The sequence below is a fragment of the Mirounga angustirostris genome, unplaced genomic scaffold (genome assembly GCF_029215605.1).
Source record: "Mirounga angustirostris isolate CCGP_5_RB_7025 unplaced genomic scaffold, mMirAng1.0.hap1 SCAF_3, whole genome shotgun sequence".
NCBI classification, from domain to species: domain Eukaryota; kingdom Metazoa; phylum Chordata; class Mammalia; order Carnivora; family Phocidae; genus Mirounga; species Mirounga angustirostris.
Genome location: NW_026991711.1, coordinates 135,358,212 through 135,370,628, shown reverse-complemented (window position 1 = coordinate 135,370,628; position 12,417 = coordinate 135,358,212). Strand labels below are relative to the sequence as shown.

The 12,417-nt window shown below is 36.8% G+C and overlaps 1 protein-coding gene across 4 annotated transcripts in view; it reads left to right on the top strand.

The window, feature by feature from the left end:
• Positions 1–12,417, top strand: part of METTL8 (methyltransferase 8, tRNA N3-cytidine) — a 92,964-nt gene that overhangs the window by 66,141 nt on the left and 14,406 nt on the right. For 3 of the 4 annotated variants that reach the window (XM_064586675.1, XM_045868641.3, XM_045868640.3), the window contains exons 4-5: positions 5,996–6,366; positions 8,308–8,357. In XM_064586675.1, the coding sequence (XP_064442745.1) occupies positions 5,996–6,366; positions 8,308–8,357 (421 nt within the window). The remainder of the gene's footprint in view (positions 1–5,995; positions 6,367–8,307; positions 8,358–12,417) is intronic. The other variant, XM_064586674.1, reaches the window with a different exon arrangement.

Sequence of the window (12,417 nt, the reverse complement as noted above, 5' to 3'; positions counted from 1 at the left end):
AAATGGTAAAAGAATTCCACTATACCTTACCTTGTGAATTCCTTTACCACTTAAAAGTGTCCTATGTAAAAAAAAAAAAATAGAGTAGTTGAAAGTTTTGTGCACTAATAAATTTAGAGTACTTGTTTTTAAGTCAGCTTTGGTTGTTTAAAATTTCCTGCATTACTGTTATAAATATACTTTTCACAGGGCACCTGTCTAGCTCAGTCAGTAGAGCATGCGACTCATGATCTTGGGGTTGTAAGTTCAAGCCCGTGTTGGGTGTAGAGATTACTTAAAAATAAAATCTTAAAATTATATGCATATATATACACACACACACTTTTCATGTTTCCTTTTTTTTAAGGTTTTATTTAATTATTTACTTTAGAGAGAGATTGAGAGCATGTGCAAACACAAGGGGGGGTGGGGAGGGGAAAGAATGTCAGACTACACATTGAGCCTGAGGCTGGGGCGCAGTAGGGGGCTCGATCTCACGACCCTGAGATCATGACCCAAGCCAGAACCAAGAGTTGGATGCTTAACCAGCTAAACCACCCAGGCGCCCCAAGAGTTTTTTCTTAGGTAGACAATGAACTTTTATCAGTGATATGTAGAAATTTCCCACTTTGAGAGCTCAGGTGTTTGCATATTTGATGTGCAAAAATAACTCTAAATTGCTTTTTGTTACATTGTAACAGGATAATTTTTCATAGTTAATATTAATCATATCGTATATGGCAGATACATAAATGGTTTAATTCAGTTTCTTAGTTGTGATATTCAATGTGATTCAGGGTGAATTCTGAATATTTAAGTATAGTTAGTATATCACATTCCCTCTTCCCCTCAGCATTATTGAATTTAATAAGTGAATAATTGAGAATTTGCTTCATCTGTCTGTGGTTAAACACATCACTACATCCGTTTTACTGCCATTGGCATAGAACAATTAATCTACAGCCTAGGAAAATGAAAGGAAAAAACTGCTTCTCCAAGAAAAATTGATCATTAATATACCTGTTTAGAATATCAGTTGGTAAAAAAAAAAAAAAGTTGGTTGGGGGTGCCTGGCTGGCTCAGTTGGGTAGAGCATGTGACTCTTGATCACAGGGTCATGAATTTGAGCCCAATGGTGGGGGTAGAGTTTCCTTTAAAACAAGCAAATAAGTAAATAAATAAATAGAAAATCATTTGGACAAGATTAACAAAGGGCAGATTTCTCCACACTCTATTTAATTTTATTGGCCTGAACTTGAGATGAGTTAACAGCAGGTCGAAACTAAATTTTTCTGTCTTTTTTTTTTTTTTTTTGCTTTGTCTTAAAGATTTTATTTATTTATTTGACAGTGAGAGACAGCGAGAGAGGGAACACAAGCAGGGGAAGTGGGAGAGGGAGAAGCAGGCTTCCCGCCGAGCAGGGAGCCCGATGCAGGGCTCGATCCCAGGACCCTGGGATCATGACCTGAGCCGAAGGCAGACGCTTAACAACTGAGCCACCCAGGCGCCCCAAAACTAAATTTTTCACTCATGGTCAGGAAAATAGCTTTTCCAATTCCCGTTATCACAAATACCTTCAAAGTTCAGGAAATTAACTCATATGCTGAAAGTGTTTACCTTGTCTCATAACCATAATTGTGAGTTTGATTGAGCTTCTGTGGTGTCTCAGAAGCTGTCACACCTTACTGGGAACTATGAGTTGCCAGCATTGATTGAGATAACTGCTGAAAGCACAACTTAAAAAGCAAAGAACAAAAAAGTTCCAGCCCATTAGCCTTCACTTCAACCCATGCTGGGTGCCGTTTCTGTTTTGTTTCTATCCCACAAACCAATCTATTCTCATAGAGCATTTTATGTTTCCATTGCTCATCATAATTTCATCATATAATCTTGTATAGTTTATATTTTATATAAATTAAATGGTATTTAGTTAATTCTGCATTTCTGATCTGTTTTTATGAAGGTTCCCTCCAATCAGCATTATTTTTACAGTTTAATCATACTGATTATGTCATACTGGGGTTTTAATTTCAGTTTGATGCTTCATAATGAAAGGAAACTACAAAATCAGAAAAACAGGTTATTTTCAGAGATATTTTGAAGGGGTTTAATATTGATTTTGTGTTAGGTTGGCAATGTAGTGTAATGGTTTAGAGCATGAGCTTTATTTTTTTGAAGTTTATTTATTTTTTTTAGTAATCTCCACACCCAGTGTGGGGTTCGAACGCAAAACCCAGAGATCGAGAGTCACATGCTTTTCCAATTAAGCCAGCCAGGCACCCCAAGAACATGATCTTTAAAGTCCAATAGACGTGGTCCAGGTCTTGGCTCTAGCTAGGTGACCTTGGATAATTGTCTCCTCTGACCTTGAATTTCTTTGTCTGTAAATTGGAATAATAATATGTCTGAGAGGTATTATTAGGATTAAATGGGAAAAAAATCCAAGTAAAGCATTTGACATGGTATCTGACACATAATAAAGACTCAATATAGGTTATGGTTGTTATTGGTATAATGATTTATGTTTGTTTGTTCCTCTTAATTCCTGGAGAGTGGGAAATACTTGGAATAGGCTTGGAAGTACATATTAGCAGCCCTTAACCATGGTCTTCTCAGAGTAATCAGATCCTTTTTAAAGACTGCATAATCTAGGGTTGAATTTAGATGCTTGATATATTTGGAATCTGAACCAGACTCCAGTCACCTTGCTGCACATTCCTCTTCTTTACAAGCTGTAGAAATTAAAACAGTAGTAGTACGGGCTCATATTTAAGATAGCAATCCGATCCAAGATTTTGTAGTTTGTAGAACTGACACTGTTTAATGTTCTCCATAAATTCATGGGGTTTAATAAGAAAGTACATAGACTTCGAACATAGAGATTCCCTAATTCAACCCCTCATCAAATGAGGAAACTCCATGAAGCATTCAACTAAGATTCTGGTTTTGTGTGATAAAACTTTACAAAAGAACAAACTACCTAATAACCATTATATTGCTACTGTCACTCTAAATTTTCATCTGATTACTATAAATCAATATAAAATAAACTTTAGAGTTGCAATCAGTGTATATCAGGTCTGTGTGAATGTTTTGTGTTACTATCATTATCCTTTAAATTTTCATTGCTACGGGGTGCCTGGGTGGCTCAGTCGGTTAAGCATCCGTCTGCCTTCGGCTCAGGTCATGATCCCAGGGTGCTGGGATCGAGGCCCACATTGGGCTCTTTGCTCAGCAGGGAGTCTGCTTCTCCCTCTCCCTCTGCCCCTGCTCCTGCTCTCTCTCACATGCACTCTTTCTCTAACAAATAAAATATTTTAAAAAATTTTAATTGCTATGGAAGATTACTCTGTTTTGACCTGCATGGCTTGCTTGGTCATTCCTATGTTGTTGAGTATTTATTTCCCACTTCTTCCTATTTTATTTTATTTATTTATTTTTTATTTTTAAGATTTTATTTATTTGACAGAGAGACACAGCGAAAGAGGGAACACAAGCAGAGGGAGTGGGAGAGGGAGAAGCAGGCTTCCCGCCGAGCAGGGAGCCCAATGCAGGGCTCGATCCCAGGACCCTGGGACCATGACCTGAGCCGAAGGCAGACGCTTAACGACTGAGCCACCCAGGCGCCCCCCCACTTCTTCCTATTTTAAATAGCGCTGCTGTGAACATCTTTTATTTCAAGTTGCGGTCCTGCTATTTACACCCTTCCTCCCAGTTAATTCCTAGGGGAATATTTCCACAAATTAATCGAGGTGTAATACTACATTCTAGTTACTGATAGGTTCAAACTCACTTCACAGTAGCTTGGTATTGAAAACTCAGATACTAGAGATTTGACTAAATGTAGTTCTTCTTAGGTGGTTGCTTTTTATTAAAAAGAAAAATTTTTTTACCAGCGTAGAGTGAGTTACAAAGAGAGTTTTTAAGGTAAAAGGAAAAAGGTGTGAGAAGACCCTGGGGAAATTTGATAGTTTCCTAATTCCTCCTGAATCTGATTTCAGAATGTTGTTTTATTTTCTCACACAGTATAGCAGGTACACTCCAGTTCTTAAAAGTAGAGATATAACTATTCTAAAGATGATATAGGGGCGCCTGGGTGGCTCAATCGTTAAGCGTCTGCCTTCGGCTCAGGTCATGATCCCAGGGTCTTGGGATCGAGTCCCGCATTGGGCTCCCTGCTCAGCGGGGGGCCTGCTTCTCCCTCTCCCACTCCCCCTGCTTGTGTTCCCTCTCTCGCTCTGTCTCTCTCTGTCAAATAAATAAATAAATAAAATCTTTAAAAAAAAATAAAATAAAATAAAGATAATATATAACATTTTTAGATTAACCATAAATGGGCTTTCTTCCATTAGTGCAGATGTGAGCATGTTTTGGACTTCAGCTTCACATAATTCTTTTGTTACAGAGATCTACTTTCATTTCTCAGACCTTAAATATAGGTGGGAGTTTCTGTCTCTATAGCAGTGCCCCTGCCAGATACGATTCAGCCTTGATGGGAAGGAAGTCTTGTGGCCAGATGGGTGGAGATTCAGGTACAAGGCCATAAAGATAAAAATGGAAAGAAAAGGAAAACTATACAATAAGGTTCTGTAACAAAGATGAACCTGACTACAAGCAACTGCTTGTTCTGAGGGTTGGGGCTTCTTTAAAATTATGAAAGAAATTAGTCCATTGTTTTTATTTGTAATTTAGTTTATTTGGGGGATAGTCATTTCATACAGATCAAAATTCAAATAATTCTTTTACAAACCCTGGCCCCCAGCCACCCAGTTTCCCTTCCCTAGAGGCAGCCAGTATTACGAATTATGTGATTTCCTTACAGAAGTATTCTGTATATATACAAGTAAATAGGTATGTACATGCATTATGTTTCTGTGTATGCACACGTGTTCTTTATCTTCTTTTTCCTAGCAAATGACTATGTCATAGACATACTGTTCTACACTTTGCTTTTTCACCCAACATTAAATCTTGAAATTATATCAATAGGTCTTTTTTCTTTTTTGAAAGCACTTAAAAAATGTCATGTGTCTATATTGGGTGGGAGTAATTCTTCACCCAGGGATTAGGCCTGGTGCGTAGTAGTGTCCAAGAAATGTTTGTTGAGTGAAGGAGCGAGTGAATTAATTATTTTATTAATTTAAGGCACAAATAAAAAGAGGCAGAAAGCTAAGAATTGTCTGAAGTTCTGAGACTGTTGACCTAACCCTGACCCTGGGACGGAGGGAAATCTAAGGGACAACATCATAAAATGCAAATTTCTTTTAAAAAGGCATATCCCTTTAAGGCTTCATACTAGGAGATGTCAATAGGGAGAGATTCCTCTGGAGGTGGGTGAAGAATGGGACTGCCCCTAGATTCTGGGAGTCCTGGCCTGTTGTGACAGGGCTCCAGGACCTGGAACAAGTGGGTTCATATCTCTGTGCTGTTCTTTGTTCAAATGCAAAACAAGGGAGTTGGAGTAGATTATTTCAATGGGCTGTTCGGGCTCTAAGATTATGTCATTTATAATTCTGCAGTTTCCTGTCTGATTACCAATTTGCCCAAGATATTCATCATGTTGAAACCGCATTTATAGCGAAATAAAAAAATGAGATGTCCTTTCTTTAAGATAATAAAGAGCCCTACAGGTTATTGGTGAAAATGTGATTATTAAGAATTCCAAAATTTAGACTATAGAAAGTAGTTTGCATTGATTATATTCCTCACAAAAATTTATTGCCCAAACTATAAGGCAGAAGCAGATTTATGGGAATAAGATCTAATACCCCACACATTAACACATTTTGAGAGAATCAGTACTCTGTAGTTTTAACCTGTGAGAGGCAAAAAAAAAAAAAAAATCAGATAAATAACTAATTTAATAAAATTATTCAATAGTAAATGTAATTGTTATAAATGATGTCTGTAATATATTTAACAGCATTTATCAAATATATTTTGTTACTAAAAGAGTAACTAATAGTAAACATAATTCATAGTAAAATAAATCTTTTTTTTTCCTCTTTTTTTTTAGTTAAGTATGAGAATGAAGCTAGTAAATATTGGGACACATTTTATAAGATTCATAAGAATAAGTTTTTCAAGGATCGTAATTGGCTATTGAGGGAATTTCCTGAAATTATTCCAGTTGATCAAAAAACTGAACAGAAGTTGCAAGAATTATCATGGGATCCTGCAAAAACTAGTGCTGCCGATGGTTTCTCAAGAACACGCTGCCCTCCTGTGCCTGAAGAAAAAAATCATAATCAGAAAAGGTGTGGCTCATCAGACAGGCAAAGCCAAGCGGGATCGCAGTTTTCCAGCCTAGACTCTGAAGAAAACAGAAAAGGACCTCTGAAAACAGAATTGTTTCCCGGGAGCAACGCCACTTTCAGAATTCTAGAGGTCCTGTCCGGCCAGGGCAAAGATGGGAGGGGGCAAATAACTTTGAAATGTACATTCCATATGACTTTATGAAAATGGTCAAATCTAACTAAATAAGTGTTCTGTATACTTCTGTGCATAAAAAATATTTGAGGGACTCATGTCTATCATCAGGTTCTAAGTTTGGGTTTTAATTTTTTTTAATTTGTGTTCATATCTAACTTGAAGGCAGTTTTAAAGATTTTATTTATTTATTTGACAGAGACACAGCGAGAGAGGGAACACAGCAGAGGGAGTGGGAGAGGGAGAAGCAGGCTTCCTGCTGAGCAGGGAGCCCGATGCGGGGTTCAATCATGACCTGAGTGGAAGGCAGATGCTTAACCCACTGAGCCACCCAGGCATCCCTTGAAGGCCGTTTTAAATACCAATAAAGTTTTGGCCTTAATTTCTATCTCTTTCTGTTATTAACCTGTTTTAAGTGAAATAGAAATAAATGAGATATATAATTAGCTGTAATCCAGTGTAGACCTTGACTTTCTATTTTTAAAAGTAAATCTCTTCCTCCTGGTTATAAAGGTAATACATATTGATTAGAGAGTTTGCTAAGGAGTAGATAAAAGAAAATTATCTACCACACACAAGGGAGTTAACCACACTTAACATTTTACTGACTTTTCCCCTTTTGTTTATACTGTTTTATACAGTTGAGCTACACTGTACCTGTATTTTGGGGTTTTGCTTTGTTTCTATTTAACATTATAACATAAGCAACATAAGCAGTTTTTTCTATCTTAAAAATTCTCTATAAATATTTTCATGGTTGCAAAATATTTTTCTACAGAAAGTACTTTAATTCTGCTCATGTATCTTTACAATACTAGGCTTTTAAATTGTTTTCAGGTTTTCTACAGAAAATATCTTTGGGTATAGACCTTTCTGTGTTTTCTTTTATTAGATTTACTAGCTCATAATTTATTTTAAAAATTTAATGCCCTTAAAATATATTGCCAAATCACTTTCTAAGAAATTTTATTAATACCAATTCATGGCAATACATGTCTGTTTCATCATACCCTCATTGGTTAGAATATTCCTATTTTAGGGGCACCTGGGTGGCTCAGTTGGTTAAGTGTCTGCTTTCAGCTTAGGTCATGATCCCAGGGTCCTGGGATCGAGTCCCCCGTTGGGCTCCCTGTTCAGTGGGGAGACTGCTTCTCCCTCTCCCTCTGGCCCTCCCCCCGCTCTTGCTCTCACCCTCTCTCTCTCAAATAAATAAATAAAATCTTTTAAAAATATATTCTTTTTTAAGTGATTTCCTCTTTGACAGATGAAAATTATACCTCGTTTTAATTTGCATTTCTTTGATTGTTAACTAGGTCACATAGTTCTTCAAATGCTTAGAAGCTATTTGCACTTCTTTGTACTCTATTTCCTTTGCTTATTTATCTGTTATTTTTTTTTAACTACTCTACCCTTTTACCGTATTTATTACCAATTTTTTTACATTGTGTTGGTCACCTTTTAATTTGGTTTGAATTTGGGTGTGTAAAAATTTTAAATGTTTCCATAGTTAAATTTGTCAGTATTATTCTTGTGACTTATTCCATTGCTTTTGAGTTTAGAAAACCCTCCGACACCTAAGGGGCATGTGGGTGGCTCAGTCGGTTAAGCATCTGTTTCGGCTCAGGTCATGATCCCAGGGTCCTGGATTGAACCCCATGTCCCTGCTCAGCAAGGAGCTTGTTTCTCCCTCTCCCTCTGCCCCTCCCCCTCTCTGTGCTCTCTCTCTCACTCTGTCAAATAAATAAGTAAAATCTTTTAAAAAAAAGAAAAAGAAAACCCTCCAATGCCTACAGATCCAGTACATTTTTTCTAGTTTTTTTTTACATAAAAAAATCTAACATTGGTGAGGAAAATTTAACCTTGTTTTCATGATGCTTGTTTATTCTTTTGATTTTTTAGGTTGGCTGTGGTGCTGGAAATAGTGTTTTTCCAATTTTGAACACTTTACGGTGAGTTTTAGTTTTATCTTGCAAAATTTTACATATGTATGGGACGTTAAGAAATTCTGGAAAAATGTCACGTATATGCCAGTAGTATTCTTGTTCGCATATAAACAATGACTTAAACAAATTTCAAAAGAATTGTCTTAGTCTTAGTGTCTAATTTTATGTGAACTAGGAATTACTCTGAAAAGAGTGTTTCACAGCCGTGGGTTGAAGTAATTTTTTAAGCTTGTGTGTGCATGGATGAGAGAATAAGAAAAGAGCAAGAGACTTGACTCCCTTCCACTCAGCTGTGAATTGCTAAACAGATCTATTTGCTCCCCCAGGTATGGAGGTGCCATTTTACACTCAGAGAATTGAATTTAAAGCTTATACTTTAACCCTCATTTTATTTTGTCACTTCTGGAGCCACACCCAGTGTAAGGCCTTCCTTTGTCAAATGATTGTCTCCAGACTTGAAATTGTTTAGAGGTAACAGCAACTAACCCAAAGACAAAAAAACAGACATAGATGATAGGGACAGAGGTGTTCTCCTGATGCATCCTTGCTGTTCACCACCTCACGTATATGTTGTAGTATCTCTGTGATGAAGACGACACTCCTCACAAAGCTTTTTCTAGCACGTTTTACCAATGGCTGGTCTTTTTTTTTTTTTTTTAAGTTTACACCATAGCTTTCACATTATTTTTCCATTATAAAATTGACATGAGCGCATTGCAGAACATTTCCATTAGAGGAGAGGGGGGTGAGAATCACCCATCATCCCCATCATCCTAACATAGCTGCTGTCAGCACATTTGTTATAATCCCTTTCAGTCTTTTCTCTGTGTGTATTTTGAATTTTAATGATGCTATTTTTTTAGCTTTTCCTTGTGAAAATGTAAAAGCATTCAGAAAAGTAAAGAGTAATACAGTGAATTCCCATATACCCACCACCTCAATTTAATAGTTAACACAATGCCAACATCATGACACTTTATTGTTAAATACTTATGATGTAGCTCCAAAAAAATCAGTACGTTCTTCATTACTATTCTAAGCCTAACATATAAATAGTAATTCCCTAATACCATTAGATTACCAGTTAAAGAGGCCAGGCAGAAGTGATGGTGGCAAATTTGCAGTCCTGAATGACCTCTCTCTTTTTGTATTTATTTTCTTTGTTTTCCCTTTCCCCCATTTCTGGGCCAATATTTCCTGCTCTTTTATACCACATACCAGTTTCCTTCACCCCAGTAACCTCTGAGCTTACAATACACATAAATTTACTACTGTGGCAATTGATAATGTGTTACTTTATGATCCATCTCAAGGTATTATTTAGCATATCATTTCTTTAAGTCTTGTCTCTCCAACCACTGCGTATGTTCCTTGAAGTAAAAAGCATATTTTACCCAAATCTGATTTTCCAGGTAGCCTAACAGTGTAATACAGATATTTAGAGCTCAATACATAGTGACTAATATCTCTGAATTCCCACTTGTTAGTTCTGTTTTTCCCTCTTTACTTCTCCCTCCAACGAATAATTGCATGCACTTACTTCCTCACTCCCTGATACATCTCGGCTCTGTTTTTTTTTTCAATCATTGTAGCTTGATAACCTAAGATAATTAACTCATCTTTAAAAGGCAACCAGTGATTAGCCTTCCAAAGGGAGAATTAGACTTTTTTTCCCACCTAAGAAATTATGTTGTATTACTTTTGGAGAGTATAGGATTAATGTCTTACATTTTCTGAATATTTTACCAGAATTAGACCTCTGGAATTGAGAGTTCATATCATTCTCCAAGGATCATTTAATGCTTAAACCCCCTGCCAAGAGAGTGCTTTGTGGTATGGTGGTAGTAGTGATAGTTACACCTGCTTGCTGGGAGAAGGGCCAGGGCAGTCAGCTGATTTTACAGAAAAGTTCTGGAAAGTCATTGGGTGGTCACAAGACTTCAACTTGGGCTGCTGTTGTAGTGGGAATTCAATCTCAGAGGTCATGCTGCCCTCCTGGTAGGACACGTGGCAGATGGCACAGGCTTTCCTTTAGCTGCTAGACTGTTCAATATCTTGTGGCTGTTCAGTAACCACTGCCCAAAGGTTGACTGCATACCTTTTATAATGAGCTAGATGTGCCAGTGTCCAAAAAAGCATTTTGAGTTATACGGAAGTTTTTAATAGAATCATGATAAGTTCTTAAGTTTTTAAGTTCCTAGAAGGCAGAGGCAGCTCTTCCTATAATAATAATAATAATAGCAATAGCAACAACAATAATGACTAACATTTATTAGGTGTTTACTCTGAGTTAGGCACCTTTCTGGAAACTTATATGAATCCCTTCAATCTTCACAATGACCTTAAATGCCATATTTATCTCTGCTTTATAGATGAGGAAATGGAGTTACAGAGAAATTAAGTAACTATTCCAAGATCATATAACTGAGTGGTAAAGCCAGGATTCAAACCATAGGCAGTTTGGTTCCAGAGCCCTTGCCCTTAGCCATCATATCACATAGGGCTATATGCATCTGAGTTCTTCCTGAGAAAATTTCAAACACATGTGACCACCCAGCAAGTTAGGGGTCACAAATATATGGATTTCATAGGAAACAGTAGGGCTATAGGCTTCAATAAAGCACTGTTTTTTTTTATATGGGACAGATGGAAAAGACAAGCAGTGCAAGTCATAACCAAATCTTATTCACCATATTTTAACTGATCTTAAACTGAATGCAAATCCCCAATGCCGCAGAATGAATGTGTTATACATGAATGTAGTATCCATCAATGGGTAGCATTTAAGAGTATAATCTGTGCCTGGGTGAGATTTTATTTGTGGAATACATATTTGTGCTTGTATTTTATATTTATTTAGTAGTCCTCCTTGCTTGAAATATCTCCTGAATCAAATTAGAAGTCCTAATTATGTGTTTTAAGGCCCACTTGTATATCCTGCGACATACTGGTTTGAGCTCTCGGGATCAACTCTGCTTCTTATCCCTGGCTTATATCTCCCATCTCTAAGCCCTTATACCATTTACCCTTCTCCCCACTCAGCAATGCTATTCCCCCCCTTCAAAATTCTTAGGAACTCTGCCCTATCCACAACCTTAATAGAAGCTATATAAAACCAGTCATGTCCTCAACTAGGCTATAAAACCTGCAAGAGCTAGGACCATAGTTATAATTATTGTTTAATGACATACCAATCTCTTTCTGCAATTCAGACATGGTATTAAGTAACATGATGCCTGGATTATTTGATACCAGCATATGAGGGATAATCAGGAAGGGTACTGGCCCACAAAATTCAAAGTATATGCGTGCCCATGAGTAACCAGGGTCCAGACATTGTTACTGAATTTCAGGTAAAGGCCAAATAGAACTTGTCTAAGTTCAGTGGAGGCCAATTAAAACTACTCAAGACTTTCATACGGGTAAACATCACCTGCGAAAAAATGACTGACTTTATTTACATTTGTAAATAAAATAACTGAGTCTTAGAGAAGTTAAGTCAAATTCACAGAGTTAATAAATGGCAAATTCAGGATTTAAACACAGGTCTATTTGGCTCCAAAATCTATACTCTTACTATTTTACTAGACAATTTCATTTACTACCTTGTATTCTAATTCTTGGTATATACATGAGGCTTAATAAATGTTTGATCATAACTTGAGAAGATAACTAAGAATTAATATATTAGTGTTTTATTCTTTTTTAGAAGTTGTATTTACATGCTATTAAAATATACATATATTTTTTTCAGATTTTGAAACAGTTCTAATAATTTTATTTTATTATGTTATGTTAGTCACTATACATTACATCATTAGTTTTTGATGTAGTGTTCCATGATTCATTGTTTGCATATAACACCCAGTACTCCTTCAATACGTGCCCTCCTTAATACCCATCACCAGGCTAACCCATCTCCCCAGCCCCTTATGTATATGTTTCTGTTCCATTAGGGGCATCAGAGCCTCTCTGAGAGGCCCAAGAACCAAATGAGTTATACACATAGAAAGGGAACTGAAGCACCAAGGACACAGGGGTCTGAGAGTCCTTGCACAAGGGTAGA